Genomic DNA, 26,046 nt, shown 5'->3' on the forward strand with positions numbered 1-26,046 from the left:
CATGCATTGACAGTAATCTTCCTGTTTTGTAAATGAACAAGTTACTTTTTTAGTTCCATGTAGGCGCACACCTTACGAGATGACTCTAAAACTAACCAACAAACGGCGTTGTGGCAAACTCCAAGCTTCAGGCAGCATATTTACATTTCGGGCTGTGGCCTTCATCGAGGTCATTGAATCATTGATGACCCTGATGAAGGCTACAGGCCGAAACGTTGGTGAATACAGTATATGAATCTACTGCAGAGAGAGCGTGTGTGCATGTGTGTGAGTGGCTTCCCAATATGTACAGTATCTCACATAAGTGAGTACACCCCTCCCATTTTTGCAAATATGTCATTATATCTTTTCATGGGACGACACTATAGAAAAGATATAATGACGTATTTGCAAAAATGGGAGGGGTGTACTCACTTAAGTGAGATACTGAGCCTACAGGTTAGTCCAATGAAATATGCAAGTACAGCATTGCTGCTCACACGGTACACAATACAGCATTGCACATACCGGTATGAGCTGAAATAAGCTGCATACAAAGTGTAAAGTCAAGGAGAACACTTACCATCTATCAGGCCAAAAACTCTTCACTTGGCATCCGGATGAGATCCCTCATTAGTCCTCCCTGCACAACACCTTTACAGAACATGTAGGTGAATTTCTTCACAGTTGCCTTGTGAATCCCGAATTGATTCGCAACAAGACGATACTCTGCACAACTCCCCAGTCTGTAAAGGACGACGGCCACACGCATGTTGAGGGGGATAGGTGCACGGACGGTGACTTCTTCGGGAGACATGAAGCCCTGGACAAGACCACACAGTTTGGCGAATGATGCACGGGTCATTCTAAAGTTTTCTTTCCACTCCACGTCTGTGAATTCAGTGAGCACAACCCTGTTCCACCAGTCCTGGCTTCGCACCTTCATCCACAGCTGCCTGGCCTGGCGAGTGGGACACGGCTGGGGGCTAAGGAGGAGCAGTCGTTGGGTTAAACGGTAGCCATTAGCACGGTCTTTTGCGTCCCTTTCTAGATATTCTACCTCCCTTCTGCTCCTTAACAGACGAATGATGATAAATAACATTTTGTGGTCATACTGCTGCTTTAACAACAACAGCGAAATCAACCTGACAACAGCACTGGTAACGTTGTTCATGTTGTCAAAGACAAGCCTAATATTTTTCTTCCGGTAGGCCAACCGGAAACACGTAACGTTACACACATATCCGCCCCGCTCACTCACTATCCAATCAGAAGCCTTCCCAGCACCAAACCCTCCATAAATGCATCTTCCATGTAAACTCGGAGGGAGAGAAGTTCATTCCGAATGATTTCAATCGGGTTAATTCATTCCGAATGAAAAGTCGTCATGTAACCGTAGCCAGTGAAGTCGTGGACGTGGAGGCACAAATAATTCAAAGGCTGTTGCATCAGGAGAGGGTGATAAGACACTGCTGTCCCTTTTCCCTCCCTTGTAGATCTGCCCAGGTGTGCTGCATTACTTAACGAGGTGTGGTGCACTTGGCATGGAGGAGGTGTTTAAGAGCTCCTGTGCCAGCAGCAGAGGCGAGAGGCCTCTGGTGTGGAGACTGCTGGTCCTGCTGCCCCTCAGCCTGGGATTTTTATTGTCTTGTTTGCTTGTTCTACCTGTGATAAATCTCATGGATTTGATTGTTTCTTGAGGTGTTAATGTGGTTATTTTGGGTCAGTGTTGGAGTTTTGTTTGCCCCATAGGGCCGCCTACGGGTGGAGCTTAACAGTTTGGCAGTGACTTGAGGCATCAGACAGGGACAAAAAAAGCCTTGCTTTAACGTAAGCATGATACACTGCTGGTCACTGTTATAGTTTAAGGACACTCAGTTTCCCTGCTCTCACCTGGGAGAGTGGTGTTTGCGTCCCGTAAGATCATAAAGCCAGACCCTGTTCTTTTTCCTAAACCTAACCACGTGTGTCAGTTGTTGGAGGAAAGATAACATCAATTTGCGGTGTTGTACTGACGTAGTGTGTCTTTATTTTGAAAGAGACAGTACGAGAACCTAACCTACCTAACTTCACTTGCCCAAACTTTAATTACCAAACTCTACGTTAAGTACGTAACATGAAAACATCCAACCATTATTCTATTCCTAAACCTAACTTACATTATTTTGTTTAGCTATGTTTGTAACTTTCTGTGAAGTATGTCATTTTTTTAAAAAAATTTTTTTAATGTGCATTATGGTAGGATGTAGTATTAACCACTGTTTGAGTGTAACTAGTGGACTCTAGTGATGTCTGCGTTGTGTAGATACAAAGAGGCCCAGACTGCGGATATCTTCAGAGGCGATCTCCATTCATTCCTCTCCAGGTGGCAAACACAATCATACAAACTCCAGCCTCTACACAAATTAAGCCACACAAGATTATGTCAGCATAAACTGCAACAGCAAAAGCATAGAGGCAAGGCGGGAGACACCCCTTTATAGGTGGGGTACCCCCAGAGGTGAACGTAGGGGTGCAAAAACTGGGTATCAAACGTTCCACATATTAGATAGGAATTGTGTAAATTTGCAGGAAAGCCCAATCAGTCTTTTTTCAGCATTGGCAATATATAAAAACAAAATCGGAGAGTATGGCAAAATGCCGCCTACCTACTTTTGTTAATACAGAATGCGCCTTTTTTGGGGCAATGGGGGGCGTGAGCAAGTAACAAAATGTGTAGCTCAGCGTGTGACGTAAACACTGACATGGGAGGGAAGCCGCGGCTGGTCAGTCCTTTGATGATTCTCTCGTAAGTTGGCCCGTCCTTCACCGTTCCTGCCATCTGACGGTTAATGGCCTCTTCGTTTGTGAGGGCAAGAAGGGTGCACAGTACCTTGTCTCCCCAGCTGCTCATCTTTACAGTGTCTGTCAGGGTTGCATTTTCCTCTTGCTACTAACTGCTCGCTAATTCCTGCTATCAGCTGTTTCCTGTTTATCCACCACCAGTGGGTCCTACGTGCAGCGTCATCAACAGCTCCTCCCACAAGTCTTAAACAGCCCCTCCCGTTGCGGAAGGCCGCCTCGGTCTTTTTAAACTAAAAGGGTTCTGCCAATGTGACTACCCTACGAGGCGGAAAATTGGGCACCTCGGATCAACTCACCAATCCGGCTTTGTGCGTCTAAACGCTCGCAGCTTGCCGGCAAAACGCCCCAACATTTGCGGAAATCTGGCAGTGTAAAAGGGGCTATTGAGCACGGAGGCCTAAGCATGTCAGGTAACACCAACTGAATCAAATTTTGTGTAAATGTAATACTCAACATTACAACTGTACATTTGACTTGTCACACATATTACTGCTGTATAATTGACCCTGTTACATGAGGACACATTGTTCTGCAACATTAACTGTGAGGCTGTGCCATCCATGCAATAAATGAGTGCATTAATTTTGAGTGTGACTGAATCTTCATACTAAATAGATAAATAAAAGATACCTTTTAAAGACAGCAGTGATATATATTGCACTGCTATCTGTTGTTAGTGTTGTTTAACTTTGTTGTGTAATGAGTACAAGAGCTGATCCTGAGACTTATATCTAGTGTTGTGGTTGCACTGGTGCATTCTGGATGTGAGATCAACTGCTGTGCTGATTACATGAAATTCTTTTATCAGGATAACCCCTTGAGATGTACCATCTCATTTTCGAGGGGGTCCTGAACAAAATACCACAAAAACATTACACTCATACAGCCAAGATAAACACAACAGAACAGAAACAAACAAACAAACAAAACAAAAAAACAACAACGACAACAAAAAGTCTCACAGAGCCTACAGTTACAACATAATAAATAACAGGGAATAATGATCATTAAAAATATAGCCAAGCGTGACTGTAAAATGTAAAATGTCAGTTAAATTGAGTGGTTCAGTAAAGACAGAAGAATGAGAAATGAGATAAAACTGGAAATGAGATAAAATTGGAAAGGTGTTATAGTCTACATCTACAGTTGGTATGAAAATGAGTTGCCAAGGTATGTTTAAACAGTCTGAAAGAAGAAATGGAGCGAATATTTACTGGTAAATTATTCCAGTCAGAAGGTGCTTTAAACATGAAAGCTTTTTTTGATGTGGACTTTGAAACATTAGGTACTGAAAAGAAAAGACTGATTGGGCTTTCCTGCAAATTTGCACAATTCCTATCTAATATGTGGAACGTTTGACACCCAATTTTTGCACCCCTACGTTCACCTCTGGGGGTACCCCACCTATAAAGGGGTGTCTCCCGCCTTGCCTCTCCCCTTTTGCTGTTGCAGTTTATGCTGACATAATCTTGCGTGGCTTAATTTGTGTAGAGGCTGGAGTTTGTATAGTTGTGTTTGACGGAGGATTTTATTTTTGCCACCTGGAGAGGAATTAACGGAGATCGCCTCCAAAGATATGCACGGTCTGGCCCTCTTTGTATCTACACAACACAGACATCACTAGAGTCCACCAGTTAGACTCAAACAATGGTTGATATTATGTCCTACCATAATGCACATAAAAAAGTTTTTTAAAAATGACATACGTAACAAAAAGTTACAAACATAGTTAAACAAAATAACATAGGTTAGGTTTGTTTAGTAATAGAATAATGGTTGGGCGAGCAAAACTCAACACTGACCCAAAATAACCACATTAACACCTCAAAAAACACTCAAATCCAAAAGCTTTATCACAGGTAGAACAAGCAAACAAGACAATAAAAATCCCAGGCTGTGAGGCAGCAGGACCAGCAGTCTCCACACCAGAGGCCTCTCTCCTCTGCTGCTGGCACAGCAGCTCTTAAGCACCTCCTCCATGCCAGGTGCACCACACCTCGTTAAGTAATGCCGCACACCTGGGCAGATCTACAAGGGAGGGAAAAGGGACAGCAGTGTACTCTCACTTACTGTGATTAACTGTGCGTTTTGTGGCAAACACTGAACACTACATGGGACATGTTATAAAACATCAGTGAATAATCTTCCATCCCAATTACTGATTCAAACTTGTTTTGATTTTATCATTCAAATCAAGTTGCAGCTCATAAAAAGACATTAATTGACAGACCTTTATATGGACTAATAACTGAAAAAAGTCAGCTTTACCTCCCACACTTGATTTTATTCTGTTTAATGGAGAGTAAACAACAACCTAACATGTGCTGTACAAATATAATCTGATGAAACCTGTTCATGTGGTGGCTCCTTCTGACCACAGTCCTTCAAAGAGTCAGACACTCACTGGTGTTGGGAAACAGTGAAGGTGTTGAAACTGGATGTGATTCCTGAGCTCTGTTTTATGCTGCTTTATTATGATGTACATATCTAATCATTTGTATGATACACACCTTCCTATACAGCTTCATTAATGTTTGAGAAACAAACACAAACACATCTGGTCCATGTTTTCTGTTTATGAAGTTTATTGTGCAGATAATACAGAGAATGAAGTGATTTGGATCCGCATGTTTGAGTGAACGACAATGATGAGTGTAACAACATCATGGTTAAGATAACATCATTACAATTTGAAAAGAAGAAAAAACAGTTGACTTGACAAACTGACACAAAACAAAGCTGATGTCAAACATCTGTCTCATTAAATACTGTTTTTTCTGTACTCATCAATCTCTGCTTACATTTCAGATTTTACTTTTTAGGAGGAGCAGTTCGAGTTATGAGTTTGGTGAGCATATCAACAAGTTTGTGGAAAGACAGGTCTGGGGCCGACACAGACGCAGGCTGTTGCCCGGCAGCCTTCAAGAAAATCAGAAACATTTGTTGTCAAACACACAAAAGAGGATGTTAAATGGTTTTTACAGTCACTGACATTCAGGTGTGTTGAATGTTGAGGGATAATGAGAGCACTCACCTCATTGGAGTTAGAGTTGGAGCTAGACCGAGGAACTGCTTTGTGCACCATCTGTGGAAAATCCACAAGTTTGATATTACCAACATTATACTATCACAGTTAAAGTGGTGTCAGAACACTGGTATCGAGTATGACAGTGTTACACTTACAGGATGAGCCAGAGCGAGGCTCAGGAGGCATCCAAGCACAAGTGCTACCTTCAGCATGGTTACAGTGATCCCACCTGTTGAAAAGGAAATAATAAAGACTTCATTAACAACAGCAAAATCACCACCATCCTCACACAGAAAATACAGAAACCATATAATCACCTTTGAGTCTTGAGCTGACTGTCTCACAGATGGTCGAGGAGGTTGTTGTGCTCTGAATGTTGAGCCTTTCTTATATATACTTACGGGAGCGGCTGTCACCTCATTGATATACAGCAATGTTGGGAAACTGTAAACATTAGGAAATCTTCCACTTCCACATGTCAAGATTTGATTAATGATCAGGGATTAAAAACCACACCTGGATTATATGCTATGTGGCATTCAGTTGCAGTGTATTGTTTTTTCTTCAGTTGGTTTAATCAGCACAGCAGTTGATCTCACATCCAAAATGCACCAGTGCAACCAGAACACTAGATATAAGTCTCAGGATCAGCTCTTGTGCCACAACACTGACAACATTCCCAGCAGTAACACTTTATCACTCATTACACAACAAAGTTAAACAACACCAACAACAGATAACAGTGCAATATATATCACTGCTGTCTTTAAAAGGTATCTTTTATTTATCTATTTAGTATGAAGATTCAGTCACACTCAAAATTAATGCAGTCATTTATTGCATGGATGGCACAGTCTCACAGTTAATGTTGCAGAACAATGTGTCCTCATGTAACAGGGTCAGTTATACAGCAGTAATGTGTGTGTGACAAGTCAAATGTACAATTGTAATGTTCAGTATTACAATTCCACAAAATTTGATTCAGTTGGTGTTACCTGACATGCTTAGGCATGCGTACTAATTTACAATTTAAGTACAATTTTTTTTTTTAAAAAAATGACATACTTAACAAAAAGTTACAAACATAGTTAAACAAAATAACATAGGTTAGGTTTAGTAATAGAAAAATGGTTGGACGTTTTCATGTTACATACTTAACGTAAAGTTTTGTAGTTAAAGTTTGGGCAAGTGAAGTTAGGTAGGTTAGGTTTAGGAAAAGAAACATGGTCATCGTTGTCACGTTAGAGGTACTTAGAGTTAGGTAGGTTAACAAGGAAAGGGAAGTCAGGTAGGTTAATGCAGCTGTGCAGAACTTTACGTTTTCATTGATTATAGCGCCCCCTTTGGTCGAAACGGTATGACACCCACAGCCTGGTGTCGTAAAATTCTGACTGCAGTCGGCATTCGCTTTCATTCGTAAAATCTCGACTGCAACTGGCAATTACCGCATGCATTTGTTTTGGAGGGCGAGAGGAAAATCATAAATGTTCTGGTGTAGCTCTGAATTTCTTATAAACTGAGGGCAACTGCCTGCTGTATATTTGTGTTCATGGTCACAGTCACAGATAATTTTGTGGCGTTTGTTGTAACGTTACTAGACAAAAGCGGTTCACATCAGCTAACGTTACATTTAGCTTGCTTATAACTTCCATGTTGTCACATGTTGAAGTGAAACAACATCTAACAAGTTGCGGTATATTCTCTAAATAAAAACAAAAATTACGTACCTGTCGATTAGGAAAAGGGCCAACTCGAGATCAGTTTTAAAACCTTTCAGATCTCTCAGCTTTCTCCACTTGGTGAATGCCCGACCGAGGTTTACATGCGTTTGGGCTCGAGCCCTATCACTGTCCCGTTTAGCCTTCTTCTGTTCATTTTCTTTTAGATGGTGCTCCTTCTTTATCCGCCATGACATTGAAAGTACAACCAAGTCCTTATAGATACATCTGGTAAAACTGTTATGTGTTCAGCAATGTCTGTTGCGTACCGCATACTTGAAGAACACACTCTGTAAAGACGGCTCCTTCTTCTTCTCTCAATTTATTGGCGGATTGCAAACAACTTCCAGGTGCATACCACCACCTACTGTACAAGAGTGTGAAATGTGTCCGAAATCATTCACTACTCCCTACTACATGTCATTTAGCCTGTTTCTTAAATCCTACTCGTAAACACGGCTCCTTCTTCTTCTGTGGTTTAATGGCTGCGGGCCGCTGCAGGAGTGCAGACTTACTTCTGCCTCCGGGTGCCGTATTCTGGTTTGCTGACTTCCGCTGTGTCCAACCCAACTGAGGCTACCCTAAATAGCCATATAGAGAAAGGCTTTTTTGTCGCTGTTGGGTTCAAATAAATATGTGCATCTTCAAGGGGGCGTGATACGAACTCGGGACAGTTTTATAAATGGTAAAAAGTTCCGCACAGCTGCTTTAAGTTTAGGCAAGTAAAGTTACATAGGTTAGGTTCTCATACGGTCTCTTTCAAAATGAACACACTACATCAGTACAACACCACAAATTTATGTTGTTTTTTTCCCTCCAACAACTAACATGCGTGGTTAGGTTTAGGAAAAAAGAACAGGGTCTGGCTTTATAATCTTACGGGGACGCAAACACCGCTCTCCCAGGTGAGAGCTGGGGTTTGTTGGACCCATCCCCCACTACTCCCACCGCCTTAAAGCTATGGTCTACGTTTAGAAAGACGATGAGAAAGATTTGAAAAAAGCATTCCTCCCTACACACACACACCTCTGTGCTCCATGATCCCTCCCCTCCGAGCTTTTGTCCCCCCACCCCTCGGGGGAACTGCCCATTGGTCAGACAGCTCATTGGTCCGACCATGTTAAACCCATTGTTCCGATGTCCCGTTGTTCCAAAATCATCATGATGCCCTGTGGTTAAGGTCTGGTTAGGTTTAGGCACAAAAACCACTTGGTTAGGGTCAGGAAAAGATCATGGTGTGGGTTAAAATGATAAAGAAAGTGGCAAACACATAAGCACTGAGCCTGCTTCGCCTCAAGCCTTTCCCAGCTGACCCAGAGCCAGTCGCGGCGCACCATCAAGGTAGAAATACACCTGCCGCGAGCCCTTCAGCACCGCAGAGAGCTCCCCACACAACCTGGACCCCAGAGTTAATAACAGGAGGTTATGGTGTTTCACTCTCTTCTCTCTGTGACACTTGTATCTCGACCAGTAGCCTACTTTTGTTGCGTTTGCTGATCCTCTATGGTACACAAATACAGTATAGCCTAGTATTATCACATATCTGAACAACATGACGTCGGACTAATGGGATGTCGGACCGATTGGCTGTCGGACCAATGACATAGACCCCCCCTCGGAGCCTCCTAACAACACATAAACACGCTGATGTGACAATGTGTAAACATGATAGCAATTTTAGCTTACAATGCTAAAAATAAGGCTAAGGTCTCTGTCAAACAAGTAAACAAGTGTTGACAATATTGCAGACAAAAAATGTTTTGACGCCGTCTAACCACACAAAAAACTAACAGCAGCTTTCACAGTCATAAGCCAGCATTGGCATACAGTTATCTATGTCACAACATCCACAATATAAACGAAATATTACCTGTTCAACAAAAACTCTGTTGTATCAGCGTCACTTTTCAGGCCCAGGTCTTGCCGGAGCTTTCTCCATCGGTCATAGGATGACCTGATGTTTACTCTGCTTTGAGTCCTCAATTTGTCGCATTTCCTCTTCGTTTCTGCCTTTTCAGAGGCAGACTTACGCTTCCTTTTAGCCTTTGCTGGTGGGGCAAGCAGAGGCCGCTTGCTGCTGTCGCTCTCTTTATTTTCCATATCGAAACTTGTGTAGCTGAATCACTCAGGGCCTTACAAACCACTCGTACTTTCAAATGCAGAGGGGGGTTGGGACGAGGCGGGACGAGGAGCAGAGGAGTGTCAAAATGGAGCGAGGGGATTGGACGAAGGGTAAGAGAGAGAGAGTGCAAATTTGAACAAAGAGTAACTCCCATGGGGACCATGGCTGTGATTGGTCAATTTCTTTGCAGGCCTGCAGCTGCCAGACAGAATGGATTTTTTTGGTTCCTTTTGCTCTTCACATTGTGTAGCTAGCACTATTGGGCCATAACCACCATCTAAATGATGTTAATAATAGTGATCAATCTTTCTAAACGTAGACCATAGCTTTAACTTTTGTTCTTGCCCGACTGTGTTTCCCCCCGATGTCACCGAGCGCTGTCAAACTATAATAGCGACCGGCAGTGTATCATGCTGACATTAAAGCAAGGCTTTTTTCGTCCCTGTCTGACGCCGCAAGTCACTGCCCAAGTGTTAAGCCCCACCCTTAGGCGGCCCTATGGACAAACAAAACTCCAACACTGACCCAAAGTAACCACATTAACACCCTCAAAAAGCACTTACAGGTAGAACAAGCAAACAAGACAACAAAAATCCCAGGCTGAGAGGCAGCAGGACCAGCAGTCCCCACACCAGAGGCCTCTCTCCTCTGCTGCTGGCACAGGAACTCGGATTTTGGCTGGCAGTCTGAGCAAGGCCTTAAGCACCTCCTCCATGCCAGGTGCACCGCACCTCGTTAAGTAATGCAGCACACCTGGGCAGATCTATAAGGGAGGGAAAAGGGACAGCAGCACAAAACACATATAGCTGTAACACCACCACCAATCAATCAGCTCTGAGTATGTTCAGCCTGAGAGGCCGTTTACACGTACATGGTGATTTTGACAAACGGAGACATCTTCCTTCGTTTGTGCCCTTCATTTACACGCAAACAGAGATTTCTCCTCTGAAAACGAGTCTTTCTAAAAGCTCCGGCCAGAGTGGAGATTTTGGAAAACTCCGGTTGCGTGTTTGCATGTAAACTGAGATAAACGGAGATAAACGGAGTTATAGGCAGCCGACGTCACAGTATGCACCGGAACTTGCGCCTGTGTCAAAAGTGCGACCTATGTTGCTATGGTGACAATGGATACATGGAAGGCTCGAGCTTCTCGTTACACTGCCACCTACAGGTTTGACATGCTCTTGTGTATATATACACGGGTAAGTGTAAACAGAGATCTTTTTGAAAACGGAGACGGTGAAATGTCGGTTTATGAAAATAGCCGGCCACGTGTAAACAGCCTCAGAGGGAGGGAAAAGGGACAGCAGTGTACTCTCACTTACTGTGATTAATTGTACGTTTTGTGGTAAACACTGAACACTACATGGGACATGTGATAAAACATCAGTGAATAATCTTCCATCCCAATTACTGATTCAAACTCTTTTTGATTTTATCATTCAAAGCAAGTTGCAGCTCATAAAAAGACATTAATTGACAGACCTTTATATGGACTAATAACTGAAAAAAGTCAGCTTTACCTCCCACACTTGATTTTATTCTGTTCAATGGAGAGTAAACAACAACCTAACATGTGCTGTACAAATATAATCTGATGAAACCTGTTCATGTGGTGGCTCCTTCTGACCACAGTCCTTCAAAGAGTCAGACACTCACAGGTGTTGGGAAACAGTGAAGGTGTTGAAACTGGATGTGATTCCTGAGCTCTGTTTTATGTTGCTTTATTATGATGCATATATCTAATCATTTGTATGATACACACCTTCCTATACAGCTTCATTAATGTTTGAGAAACAAACACAAACACATCTGGTCCACGTTTTCTATTTATGAAGTTTATTGTGCAGATAGTACAGAGAATGAAGTGATTTGGATCCGCATGTTTGAGTGAACTACAATGATGAGTGTAACAACATCATGGTTAAGATAACATCATTACAATTTGAAAAGAAGAAAAAACAGTTGACTTGACAAACTGACACAAAACAAAGCTGATGTCAAACACCTGTCTCATTAAATACTGTTTTTTTTCTGTACTCATCAATCTCTGCTTACATTTCAGATTTTACTTTTTAGGAGGAGTAGGTGGAGCTGGCAGTTTGGAAAGCAAATCAAAAAAGTTCTTGAGAATATCCGGGAGGGCCGGGGCAGCCGGAGCAGCCGGGGCTGGGGCCGGCACTGGCACTGGCACAGGTACTGGCACTGGCACTGGCGCAGGTGCAGGCGTAGGCACTGGCACTGGCACAGGCACTGGCACTGGCACAGGCTTTGGCCTGGCCTTTGAGAAAATCAGAAACATTCATTGTCAAACACACAAAAGAGGATTTTAAATGATTTTTTTTTACAGTCATTGACATTCAGGTGTGTTGAATGTTGAAGGATAGTGAGAGCACTCACCTCATCGGACCTCGAGTCAGAGTTGGACTCAGACCGAGCAAGTCTTTTGCGCTCCACCTGTAGTAAATCCACAAGTTTGATATTACCAACATTATACTATCACAGTTAAAGTGGTGTCAGAACACTGGTATCGAGTATGACAGTGTTACACTTACAGGATGAGCCAGAGCGAGGCTCAGGAGGCATCCAAGCACAAGTGCTACCTTCAGCATGGTTACAGTGATCACACCTGTTGAAAAGGAAATAATAAAGACTTCATTAACAACAGCAAAATCACCACCATCCTCACACATAGTCATTATATTAACATAATCACCTTTTAGTCTTGAGCAGAGTGTTTCGCAGATGGTCGAGGAGGTTGTTGTAGTGCTGCTCTGAATGTTGGGCTTTTCTTATATACAGTTACAGGAGCATATGTCACCTCATTAGCATATAGAATTGTTGGGAAATCCTCTTTCTCCATATTTCAAGGTGTGGCTACTGATCAGAGATGGAAACCACACCTGGATCAAATGATGTGATTCATTTCAGAGCTATTTTAACAATGGCTCAGCACAATTCAACTAAACAGCCAACATAATTACTTTTGGGAAAAGCAGAAATATCAAGGAAAAATTACCAAATCAACAAAATCTGCAAGTCTACAAAATTGGGAAGGCGAAACGCTGATTTTCTGAAACACTCCTGTCGTGATTTGATGCTGTGCAGCAGACAGAGTAAAACCTTGTCACAGCTGCACCCAGCAAAATGTCCTTCCTGAAAACAAAAGACTGCAAATGTGTATTTTCCTTCAGCTTTTCAAATTTAGGAAAAGTTTTGTTTTTCGTTTGTTTTTTAATTTTATTAATTCATAATGATTCAGGGGGATTTACTTTACTTTACTTGTTTGTTTTTTCCAAGGAAAATCCTCCATAATCGGCCATATCGTTCAGACTGGAATGTCAATTACCCTTTTCATGCACAAGTATAATCTTGCCCATGTCATCACCTTCTCTTGCCAGAAATGGTCAATAAATATAAAGTTGCCAGAAAACAACAACATGAATTTATAGTACGTAATGATCATCACTTCTTAAACTTTTGTCATTTTTAAAACTGCACTCATAATATTAATGACAAGTAAAAATGCCAAGCTGACATCTGATATATTGATTCACAGACTAAGTGGCAACCTGAGATACAGTGTGTGCTGTACAAATACAATATGATGAAACAGTGGTGGCTCATTCTGACCACAGTCCTCACAAGGCTCAGACAGACACTCAGAGGTGTTTGGAAACACTGAAGGTGTTGAAATGATCTATCTATCTATCTATCTATCTATCTATCTATCTATCTATCTATCTACTTCTAGCCCTTTTTAGATAGGAGTTGTGCAAATTTGTAGGAAAGCCCAATCAGTCTTTTTTCAGCATTGGCAGTATAAAAACAAAATCAGGGAGTGCAGCAAAATGCCGCCTACGTACTTTTGTTAACACAGAATGTGCCTTTTTCAGGGCAATGGGGGTGCATGAGCAAGTGACAAAACGTGTAGCTCAGCGTGTGGCGTAAACGGTACTCTCTCGGTTCTCTCATAAGTCGGCCTGTTTTTCACCATCCCCGTCACCTGATGGTTGATGGCCTCTTCATTTGCGAGGGCAAGGAGGGTGCGGAAATAATAAAGATTTCATTAACAACAGCAAAATTACCATCCATACGTTTTCATTGATTATAGCGCCCCCTTTGGTCGAAGCGGTATGACACCCACAGCCTGGTGTCGTAAAATTCTGACTGCAGTCGGCATTCGCTTTCATTCGTAAAATCTCGACTGCAACTGGCAATTACCGCGTGCATTTGTTTTGGAGAGCGAGAGGAAAATCATAAATGTTCTGGTGTAGCTCTGAATTTCTTATAAACTGAGGACAACTGCCTGCTGTATATTTGTGTTCATGGTCACAGTCACAGATAATTTTGTGGCATTTGTTGTAACGTTACTAGACAAAAGCGGTTCACATCAGCTAACGTTACATTTAGCTTGCTTATAACTTCCATGTCGTCATATATTGAAGTGAAACGACGTCTAACAAGTTATGTATATTCTCTAAATAAAAACAAAATTACATACCTGTCGATTAGGAAAAGGGCCAACTCGAGATCAGTTTTAAAACCTTTCAAATCTCTCAGCTTTCTCCACTTGGTGAATGCCTGACTGAGGTTTACATGCGTTTGGGCTCGAGCCCTATCACTGTCCCGTTTAGCCTTCTTCTGACTGTCAGACTTACTTCTGCCTCCAAGTGCCGTATTCTGGTTTGCTGACTTCCGCTGTATCCGACCCGACCGAGGCTACCCTAAATAGCCATATAGAGAAAGGCTTTTTTGTCGCTGTTGGGTTCAAATAAATATGCGCATCTTCAAGGGAACGAACTAGGGACAGTTTTATAAATGGTAAAAAGTTCCGCACAGCTGCTTTAAGTTTAGGCAAGTAAAGTTACATAGGTTAGGTTCTCATACAGTCTCTTTCAAAATGAACACACTACGTCAGTACAACACCACAAATTTATGTTGTTTTTTTTCCCTCCAACAACTAACATGCGTGGTTAGGTTTAGGAAAAAAGAACAGGGTCTGGCTTTATAATCTTACGGGACGCAAACACCGCTCTCCCAGGTGAGAGCTGGTGTTTGTTGGACCCATCCCCCACTACTCCCACTGCCTTAAAGCTATGGTCTATGTTTAGAAAGACGATGAGAAAGATTTGAAAAGAGCATTCCCCCCACACACACCCCCCTCCCTCTGTGCTTCATGATCCCTCCCCTCCGATCTCGTGTCCCCCACCCCTCGGAGCCTCGTAACCATAGACGGATTATCATGACCATGGACCCTGGACACAAACTCGTCACAGGCCCCTGCTTACACACGCAAACAGTGCGCGCGCACAGGCGCTCTTCCCATTACGCACAAATCAACACCAGGCAACACACAACCACACAAAATTACTGTCATTTTAGGTCTGTTTTGTTTGGCAACTGCCATGTACAGGACAATATACATATTTTGAGGGGAGGGACAGCAAGCTCAAATAGCCAGCCAGCCCTTGCAGTATTATGGAGTAAAACACACCTTAATTAAAATATAAGCACCTAAAAAAATCGTCAAAGTAATAAAGGCAACATGAATGAACATCAGTAAAGAGCCACAGCTACGACCACACAAAACCACAGTGTAACAAATGTACTCACCTAAACCACCGGCTTTTTTCTGGCCTTCTTCAAGGAAAAGTCCTTGATAAGGTCATCAAAGTCCAACTCTCGGACCAGTTCGGCCTCTATGGCCATGAGTGACAAACTGTTAAGGCGTCTCTGGGTCATTTTTGTCCGAAGTTCATTTTTTATCCTGGCCATTTGAGAAAATGACCGTTCTCCCTCGCAGTTTGTGACAGGAAGGCGTCAGGTACAGTCTTACGGCAATGTACACATTAGGAAATGTTGACTGTAATCCACAATCAAGTATTGTTTTAAGACATTTCGATGGAGGCACATTCTGTCCGTCTGATCTGATGAAAGATCTGAAGTGAATCAGTTCATTTCAAGATTGCTGTCCAAGTCAGCGGGATAGGCGGAGGCCAGTGTGTTCGCTTTGTCAATTAACTCACGGTCAGATGTGTTCTCCGCATGAAAAGAACACCAAACAGATCACACAGGTGCTTGTATGCATCAATTCTGTGGCTGAGACAGCTGACTAACTTATCGATAGCCACACTGAATGTTTCTATTTGGAATTTGCTTTTCCCATCAAATACCGCATCTTTTCTGCGCTGTCATCCTCAAATCGCTTGCGCTTTCTGGTGCGCTGAAGGTCATATTTGTACGTCTGGCACACGCCTGGCACAGCTAAGGCTTCCTTTTCAAAGTCTGTGAAAAGATCTCTGTGCTGATACAAACTCACGCAGAGATCTGAGAAGGCGCACAGCTGTCATGAGCTCTATGTCCGCTTTTGGAGCTGTAAACTTGTCAGTTGGAAACGAGTCAGAATGGTATTCCAGAAATTAGCCATGAATGCAGTTTCCAGTTTATTTAATTTTACTGTGAGTGTGCTGGCCTCACTTGGGTGTCTCTTTTCTCAGTTTCATCTTCAGCTATGCTCTCTAATGCCTCCCTTATTTTAACGTAGTTTTGCCAAAGAGCTTTAGTCGAGTCAGCTCGGCAGCTCCACCGAGTGTTAGACAGTGATTTTAAAGTTAAGTCTATATCAGAGTTCGAAAAACTCGCTCCCACCTGTGAGTGGAGGCAGCGCAGAATGTGTACAAGGATTGCAGTAAATCAAAATACTGTCCCACTTCTAGACTGCTTGCCTCTATGCCGCTTACACCCACTAAATTTAAAGAATGGGCAGCACAAGGCACATAGTGGATTAATGGGTTTCTTTGCTTCAAATGTGCCTGTAGTCCGTTGTACGGCCCGACATGTTGCTGGCATTATCAAATGATTGGCCTCTACAATTAGATAAGTCCAGCCCAAGATTCTCCACCATGGCAATTACACAATCTGCCAGACTTTGGCCTGTATGGCTCTGAATTGGCTCAAATGCCAGGAAACGCTCCACTATGTTTTGTTGTTTATTTTAATATGCTCTGCCAGAAATGGGTCAAATTGGGATATTAACTCTAATATCCCCAAATAGTTGCCGTTATGTGGCGATCCAAGGCTCGTCATTCCCTCTGAATGCCAGTCCTCTTTCTCCTAAAAACTTGATCACTGCCACTACACGTCGCAAAACACCCCTCCAATATTCCCTCACATCCGAAGTTTGCTTTCTCAGGGCTGAGTCGATTGCGCCAGTTCCACTCATCCTCTGCATCAGTGTCAGCATGTTGGACATGGACTGGGCTCCTCTCATGTTCTGAAATGCGATGTGGATGTTTCCAGTCACAAAAACCATCCACAAATGCATTCTTTGTCACCCCGAAAAGTTTGCAGGCAAAGCAAAACACATGTCCAGTTGATGGTGAATACACCACCCATTCTCGTGGTGCTAGTTGTCCATTAGGCAGTCGACTGCACATCATGTCATTGGTTAATGAACGAACCCGACCACCTAGACCACAGTCTCTTGTCGATGCAGGGTATTTTGCTCTTCTGTTCTGAAATGAAGAGGGCCCTCTTTCAATGAGAACACTCTTTACTTTGTCACTGGATATATTTCCCCACAGCGCAGGATCAGTAACAGTTTCACACCAGGAGTCTTCATCATCATCCCTCTGCTGTACGGCGCTCTCAGGTTCGTTCCCGGCCGCCAACATCTCATCCTCCGCTGGCGATGTGAGAGGACTTAGCTCAGGCTGACCTGGCTCGGCCGCCCGGCTGCTGCCCGCCGTAGTACTGCAAGCATTGTCCGCTCACGGTGTCCGTGGAGGCAGCGCCGCTCCACCACTACTAAACATCTCCGGTGAACTTGAGCTAGCAGTGTTAGCATCCTGCAGGTCATCCCGGTGACTTGTAGTATTGGCACCGCTGCTATGAGCATCATAATCTTGCCCCACTTTTCTGGTGAAAAATGTTGAGATGGATGGAATTTGCTGCACCAAAGCGGCATCTTTGGCTTCTTTTTCTTTCCTTTGTTTTCGTTTAGCTGATCCACTGTGCGCCTGCTTCTCCATTTTGAAAACGCACTGCACGCTTGACTCCCAGCGTACATACCATCAAACATTACTGATTTAATCTTATAATTTCTAAAACATTCAAATGATTTTATCATCATACTACATTTTCAAAACCACATTCATTCCAATATTTTTTTAAATTGTACAAAAAAAAAACAACAACTCTGAAGGCCAAGGGCCCCTATTGGTTCTGGGGCCCTGGGCACACGCCCACTTTGCCCATGCGGTAATCCGTCTATGCTCGTAACGACACATAAACACGCTGATGTGACGATGTGTAAACATGATAGCAATTTTAGCTTACAATGCTAAAAGTAAGGCTAACGTTTCCGTCGAACAAGTAAACAAGTGTTGACAATATTGCAGACAAAAAATGTTTCAACGCCGTCTAACCACACAAAAAATTAATGGCAGCTTTCACAGTCATAAGCCAGCATTGGCATACAGTTATCTATGTCACAACATCTACAATATAAACGAAATATTACCTGCTCAACAAAAACTCCGTTGTATCAGCTTCACTTTTCAGGCCCAGGTCTTGCGGAGCTTTCTCCATCGGTCAAAGGATGACCTGATGTTTACTCTGCTTTGAGCCCTCAATTTGTCGCATTTCCTCTTCGTTTCTGCCTTTTCAGAGGCAGACTTACGCTTCCTTTTAGCCGTTGCGGGTGGGGCAAGCAGAGGCCGCTTGCTGCTGTCGCTCTCTTTATTTTCCATATCGAAACTCGTGTAGCTGAATCACTCAGGGAGTAGCAGGAGCAAAGCAGTGTCAAAATGGAGCGAGGGGATTGGACGAAGGGTAAGAGAGAGAGAGTGCAAATTTGAACAAGGAGTAACTCCCATGGGGACCAGATGGCTGTGATTGGTCAATTTCTTTGCAGGCCTGCAGCTGCCAGACAGAATGGATTTTTTTGGTTCCTTTTGCTCTTCACATTGTGTAGCTAGCACTATTGGGCCATAACCACCATCTAAATGATGTTAATAATAGTGATCAATCTTTCTAAACGTAGATCATAGCTTTAACTTTTGTTCTTGCCTGACTGTGTTTCCCCCCGATGCCACCAAGCGCTGTCAAACTATAATAGCGACCGGCAGTGTATCATGCTGACATTAAAGCAAGGCTTTTTTCGTCCCTGTCTGATGCCACAAGTCACTGCCCGAGTGTTAAGCCCCACCATTAGGCGGCGCTATGGGGCAAACAAAACTCCAACACTGACCCAAAGTAACCACATTAACACCCTCAAAAAGCACTTACAGGTAGAACAAGCAAACAAGACGACAAAAATCCCAGGCTGAGAGGCAGCAGGACCAGCAGTCCCCACACCAGAGGCCTCTCTCCTCTGCTGCTGGCACAGGAACTCGGATTTTGGCTGGCAGTCTGAGCAAGGCCTTAAGCACCTCCTCCATGCCAGGTGCACCGCACCTCGTTAAGTAATGCAGCACACCTGGGCAGATCTATAAGGGAGGGAAAAGGGACAGCAGCACAAAACACATATAGCTGTAACACCACCACCAATCAATCAGCTCTGAGTATGTTCAGCCTGAGAGGCCGTTTACACGTACACAGTGATTTTGATAAACGGAGACATCTTCCTTTGTTTGTGCCCTTCGTTTACACGCAAACAGAGATTTCTCCTCTGAAAACGAGTCTTTCTAAAAACTCCGGCCAGAGTGGAGATTTTGGAAAACTCCTTTTGCGTGTTTGCATGTAAACTGAGATAAACTGAGATAAACGGAGTTATAGGCAGCCGACGTCACAGTATGCACCGGAACTTGCGGCTGTGTCAAAAGTGCGACCTATGTTGCTATGGTGACAATGGATACATGGAAGGCTCGAGCTTCTCGTTACACTGCCACCTACAGGTTTGACATGCTCTTGTGTATATATACACGGGTAAGTGTAAACGAAGATCTTTTTGAAAACGGAGACGGTGAAATGTCCGTTTATGAAAATAGCCGGCCACGTGTAAACAGCCTCTGAGGGAAGCACGTTCACAGTGAGCTTATAAAGCCATCATCAGTGGAGTGGAGATGAAATGATTCTCAAGCGCAGTTAAAGGCAGAGCGACATACTTCACGCCAGCTGAATTAGACATGCGAATGACTGCATATGCAAAATCAGAACATGTCTTTAGACATCAGTCTAATGCAGCAGCTGCAGCCAAACAGCGTCGGGTGGCATAGGAAAAGTTAACAAAAGTTAATGCGTGTCTAATATACAGAAAATATAGAAACATTTTTATATCTTAAAACTGTTCATATATTTTGATATAATTTGCAAAATCCTCTTATTCAGCTGTAATCCAATGGGGCCAAAACGCACTTGGCAGCAACTCAAAATCAAGCACAAAACTTAGGCTGAGGTTAACTGAATTGTTGAATGTCACTGTAGCCAACAGGAAGAAGGCTGAGGCCCAAAAAACAGGTGGTGGGCCACCATCAGCCCCATTCACCCACACAGAGGAGCTGACTCTTTGCCAAAATAGTGGGCGGCCTGTTGCTGAGGGCATCCCAGGGGACAGCTCATCAGAGCCCTTCAGCCCTCAGGATACCAGTGCTTATATAAAGGGTATATTCACTTTTTGCGAGTACATAAGAAACTGTGGGTCCCTTTATCCACTCTGCACAACGTAACCCTGATGTTGACATTTCACCTTTGTTATATTGCAACAGTTCCTGCTGATGGAGCCATTACCCTCCTGGAGCCTCCTGCCACTGCAGATTTTCACATGGTTGTAAGTCAGTGAATATTGCACAGAGTGTGTGTGATGGTTTTGAGTGGCCTACATCAACATTATTGTTCCTCTTTACCACAGGAGGATGATGGAGTCACAGTGTCCGTAACCACTGCTGTGGGGGCTGATGGGCCTTCAGAGGGATACTGTCCATCCTCAATGTCACGTATGACAATTTCTGATTGCTCTGCCCCACATGAAAACTTGTATGGTCTTAAAACAGAGTGTGTCTGGCAATTATAATGAGGAGGAGGAGGGCCCATCAGTCTCCAGAGCACAGTAAGCTGTTATTTGCAGTTATCATTGCCTGTGTGTCCCAATTAAGATTAAGCTTTGGACTGTGGAAATGTCTCAGACTGAACAGTGTCTGTTTTTTGTCTCTCCATAGCTCCCTGTAAAAGGAGCTGTACAGGGTTCACCTGCAGAGGCAAATTGCAAAATGTGACCTACAAATGGACCACATTAAACTCCAAATGACAAAAACCAAACTAGAAATTCAGATACTGGAACACCAGTTAAAAGTTGAGTTAGTTACTGTTGGCAAATCAATGTAATATACAAATATGTAATAATATTAAAGCACCATGCTCTCTATTTGCAGGAAATGAAGAACACAGACAAATAAAATCACATCTGAAAGAAATGATCTGTCCTCAGTTTACTTGAAAGTAGTGAAGAATGCTTAAACAAAAATGCATCTGACAGGGGACTGGTGGGAGGTAACGAGGGGATTACTAAGAAAAATGGTTGCGAGACAGTGCGTCTCACTGCTCGTCCATCCTGCCCATCGGTGGGGTGGAAGAGATGGTCTTCCTCTGGGTCATGCCTCTGTACAGCAGGTTGACGCTCTCCTCTCAATATAGCAATATTGTGGAGCGTGACACAGGCGACAGTAATGTCACATGCTCACTTTGGCGTGATCCTGGAAGCGGGTCTTGAATGCCAATGGACATCAATCCTTGCTCTGGTTCTGCAGTGAGCCAGTTTGTAGCGTTGCTGTGGTCCAGGGTCAGGGTCAGGGGTCATCAGAGAGGGCAGGCAGGGGTATCCTCTGTCACCAAGTAGGATGCCATTATACTGTCCTGTATGAGTGGTGGAGATACAGGTTACAATTTTGACATTTTTCTCCCATAATTATTTGAGGAGGGAAGAGCAAACTTTAATTTACCCTGTGCAAATTTATGGCTCAGTGTAGACTCAAGATAAATCCATCAGTCATGGACAGAGCCTGGCCATTTGGCTTCAACACTGTGGGCTGCATCACATATCGCCTTCAGTGCAGAATGAGAACCATCATTAGTACGTTACGCAAAAGCAGGCTTGAAGAGACTTGAAGAGATCACATGGAGCAAGATGTCAAAATGTTTGTGGCTGCAGTCATTGCTTTTAAAAAACTCTTCCAGGGAATCTCATGGATAAATGTGTTAGCTGGCTTAATCAACCCACTGGAGAGACATAGGTACATTTGCCCAGATGTAAAAGTTTAAAAAAAAGTTCTTAAGACAAATGTATCTTAATTTCATACATGAGAGTAAAATGTGGATTTTATCTTTTAATTCATCTTGTGTTTTTGCTTGTAATTAACTGAAATGTGTAATGTATCTGCAGTCTTGAAGTGAAACTTTTGAGAGACAGTACATACTCCGCCTCATCTTACCTGCACATTGATGCTGTGAATTGACTTACGATTCACATAGTCTACATTCTCAGATGGCGCTATGATGGGGATGGGAGTCCCATCAATGCAGCCAACTACACCGGGGAATCCTTAAATGTATTAAAAGTACTCATAAATAATTGCATCATGTATCCACGTAGACTCATTTCTTATTAACATTGACAAACCTGCAGTTCTGTGGAATTCCTCTTTGATGATGCCCAGTGGAAACCACAAAAGCAAGCAAAAGTCTTTTCAGAGCCAGCATCACTTTTCTTATGGCCTGACAAACTGTTGCCTTACTGATGTGCTCAGTGTCCCCAGTGTTATAAAGGAAAATGACGCTGGTGAAGAATCAAAGGGCAATGCATAAAATTTGCTCCAACGATAATGCATATCCGCAATGTGTGATGTTTGATATGGGCGGAGGAGATTGTTCAGATAAATGATGGAGTGTGAGCTAAAATGGTATCTTTCATAGAGATACTCCTCCACGAAAGATAGGACATCCAAACGAGGTCTGATCACCCTCTCCTGATGCAACAGCCTTTGAATTATTTGTGCCTCCACGTCCACGACTTCATTCAGAAAGGGACATGCCATGTTTCTCCTCCTTCCTGCTACACCCTCAGCGGGCGATCAGCCTCAGGCTTTAATGATGTAGGTGTGATTTAATGTATTTATCACATTCTACACTCCAACACTTGCTACAATTGAAACAAGCAAACAAGACAATGAAAAATCCCAGGCTGAGAGGCAGCAAGATAAGCAGTCTCCACACCAGAGGCCTCTCTCCTCTGCTGCTGGCACATGCCAGGTGCACTGCACCTCGTGAAGTAATGCAGCACACCTGGGCAGATCTACAAGGGAGGGAAAAGGGACAGCAGTGTACTCTCACTTACTGTGATTAACTGTACATTTTGTGGTAGACATTGAACATTTCATGGGACATGTTATAAAACATCAGTGAATAATCTTCCATCCCAATTACTGATTCAAACTTTTTTTGATTTTATCATTCAAAGCAAGTTGCAGCTCATAAAAAGACATTAATTGACAGACCTTTATATGGACTAATAACTGAAAAAAGTCAGCTTTACCTCCCACACTTGATTTTATTCTGTTCAATGGAGAGTAAACAACAACCTAACATGTGCTGTACAAATATAATCTGATGAAACCTGTTCATGTGGTGGCTCCTTCTGACCACAGTCCTTCAAAGAGTCAGACACTCACAGGTGTTGGGAAACAGTGAAGGTGTTGAAACTGGATGTGATTCCTGAGCTCTGTTTTATGCTGCTTTATTATGATGTACATATCTAATCATTTGTATGATACACACCTTCCTATACAGCTTCATTCATGTTTGAGAAACAAACACAAACACATCTGGTCCACGTTTTCTATTTATGAAGTTTATTGTGCAGATAGTACAGAGAATGAAGTGATTTGGATCCGCATGTTTGAGTGAACTACAATGATGAGTGTAACAACATCATGGTTAAGATAACATCATTACAATTTGAAAGGTAGAAAAAACAGTTGACTTGACAAACTGACACAAAACAAAGCTGATGTCAAACATCTGTCTCATTAAATACTGTTTTTTTCTGTACTCATCAATCTCTGCTTACATTTCAGATTTTACTTTTTAGGAGGAGCAGTTTGAGTTATGAGTTTGGTGAGCATATCAAGAAGGTCCTGGACAAACGGAGGCTGTTGCCCGGCAGCCTTCAAGAAAATCAGAAACATTTGTTGTCAAACACACAAAAGAGGATGTTAAATGGTTTTTACAGTCACTGACATTCAGGTGTGTTGAATGTTGAGGGATAGTGAGAGCACTCACCTCATTGGAGTTAGAGCTGGAGCTAGACCGAGCAAGTTGTGTGTGCTCCATCTGTGGAAAATGCACAAGTTTGATATTACCAACATTATACTATCACAGTTAAAGTGGTGTCAGAACACTGGTATCGAGTATGACAGTGTTACACTTACAGGATGAGCCAGAGCGAGGCTCAGGAGGCATCCAAGCACAAGTGCTACCTTCAGCATGGTTACAGTGATCCCACCTGTTGAAAAGGAAATAATAAAGACTTCATTAACAACAGCAAAATCACCACCATCCTCACACCGAAAATACAGAAACCATATAATCACCTTTTAGTCTTGAGCTGACTGTCTCACAGATGGTCGAGGAGGTTGTTGTGCTCTGAATGTTGAGCCTTTCTTATATACTTACAGGAGCGGCTGTCACCTCATTGATATACAGCAATGTTGGGAAACTGTAAACATTAGGAAATCTTCTACTTCCACATGTCAAGATTTGATTAATGATCAGGGATTAAAACCAAAACCTGGATTATATGGTATGTGGCATTCAATTACAGTGTATTGTTTTTTCTTCAGTTGGTTTAATCAGCACAGCAGTTGATCTCACATCCAAAATGCACCAGTGCAACCAGAACACTAGATATAAGTCTCAGGATCAGCTCTTGTGCCACAACACTGACAACATTCCCAGCAGTAACACTTTATCACTCATTACACAACAAAGTTAAACAACACCAACAACAGATAGCAGTGCAATATATATCACTGCTGTCTTTAAAAGGTATCTTTTATTTATCTATTTAGTATGAAGATTAAGTCACACTCAAAATTAATGCACTCATTTATTGCATGGATGGCACAGTCTCACAGTTAATGTTGCAGAACAATGTGTCCTCATGTAACAGGGTCAATTATACAGCAGTAATGTGTGTGTGACAAGTCAAATGTACAATTGTAATTTTGAGTATTTACAATTTGCGTACAATTTTTTAAAAAAAAAAAATTACAACATAGTTAAACAAAATAACATAGGTTAGGTTTAGTAATTAAAAATGGTTGGACATTTTCATGTTACGTACTTAACGTAAAGTTTTGTAGTTAAAGTTTGGGCAAGTGAAGTTAGGTAGGTTAGGTTTAGGAAAAGAAACATGGTCATCGTTGTCACGTTAGAGGTACTTAGAGTTAGGTAGGTTAACAAGGAAAGGGAAGTCAGGTAGGTTAAAGCAGCTGTGCGGAACTTTACGTTTTCATTGATTATAGCGCCCCCTTTGGTCGAAGCGGTATGACACCCACAGCCTGGTGTCGTAAAATTCCAACTGCAGTCGGCATTCGGCTTCGTTCGTAAAATCTTGACTGCTACCGGCAATTACCGCATGCATTTGTTTTGGAGAGCAAGAGGAAAATCATAAATGTTCTGGTGTAGCTCTGAATTTCTTATAAACTGAGGACAACTGCCTGCTGTATATTTGTGTTCAAGGTCACAGTCACAGATAATTTTGTGGCGTTTGTTGTAACGTTACTAGACAAAAGCGGTTCACATCAGCTAACGTTACATTGAGCTTTCTTATAACTTCCACGTCGTCATATATTGAAGTGAAACGACGTCTAACAAGTTGCGGTATATTCTCTAAATAAAAACAAAAATTACGTACCTGTCAATTAGGAAAAGGGCCAACTTGAGATCAGTTTTAAAACCTTTCAAATCTCTCAGCTCTCTCCACTTGGTGAATGCCCGACCAAGGTTTACATGCGTTTGGGCTCGAGCCCTATCACTGTCCCGTTTAGCCTTCTTCTGTTCTTCTGTTCATTTTCTTTTAGATGGTGCTCCTTCTTTATCCGCCATGACATCGAAAGTACAACCAAGTCCTTATAGACACATCTGGTAAAACTGTTATGTGTTCAGCAATGTCTGTTGCGTACCGCATACTTGAAGAACACACTCTGTAAAGATGGCTCCTTCTTCTTCTCTCAATTTATTGGCAGATCGCAAACAACTTCCAGGTGCATACCACCACCTACTGTACAAGAGTGTGAAATGTGTCCGAAATCATTCACTACTCCCTACTACATGTCATTTAGCCTGTTTCTTAAATCCTA

General features: G+C 42.7%; 1 protein-coding gene and 1 long non-coding RNA gene across 2 annotated transcripts; both read right to left on the reverse strand.

Annotated features, from left to right (window-relative positions):
- Positions 1 to 5,390: 5,390 nt before the first annotated feature.
- Positions 5,391 to 6,234, reverse strand: LOC125885488 (uncharacterized). Its single transcript, XR_007448904.1, has 4 exons — positions 6,169 to 6,234; positions 6,007 to 6,080; positions 5,858 to 5,908; positions 5,391 to 5,742 (listed from the first exon to the last, which is right to left on the reverse strand). It is a non-coding gene; the product is annotated as an uncharacterized LOC125885488 (long non-coding RNA).
- Positions 6,235 to 11,507: 5,273 nt separating this feature from the next.
- On the reverse strand, positions 11,508 to 24,334 carry LOC125885485 (uncharacterized). The gene is made up of 4 exons (XM_049571040.1): positions 24,277 to 24,334; positions 24,115 to 24,188; positions 12,092 to 12,148; positions 11,508 to 11,972 (listed from the first exon to the last, which is right to left on the reverse strand). The coding sequence occupies exons 2-4, from the start codon at positions 24,169 to 24,171 to the stop codon at positions 11,760 to 11,762; spliced, it is 327 nt and encodes a 108-aa protein (XP_049426997.1). The 5' UTR covers positions 24,172 to 24,188; positions 24,277 to 24,334; the 3' UTR covers positions 11,508 to 11,759.
- Positions 24,335 to 26,046: the final 1,712 nt, after the last annotated feature.

The sequence above is a fragment of the Epinephelus fuscoguttatus genome, linkage group LG3 (genome assembly GCF_011397635.1).
Source record: "Epinephelus fuscoguttatus linkage group LG3, E.fuscoguttatus.final_Chr_v1".
NCBI lineage: Eukaryota > Metazoa > Chordata > Actinopteri > Perciformes > Serranidae > Epinephelus > Epinephelus fuscoguttatus.

Bases quoted from the DNA above. Each gene is read 5' to 3' on its own strand.
- LOC125885485 (XM_049571040.1), bottom strand. From the start codon at position 24,171: ATGCTGAAGGTAGCACTTGTGCTTGGATGCCTCCTGAGCCTCGCTCTG. The intron at 12,149-24,114 runs GTAAGTGTAACA...GATTTACTACAG, and splicing joins GCCTCGCTCTGGCTCATCCT to GTGGAGCGCAAAAGACTTGC. The intron at 11,973-12,091 runs GTGAGTGCTCTC...ATTTTCTCAAAG, and splicing joins CTGACTCGAGGTCCGATGAG to GCCAGGCCAAAGCCTGTGCC.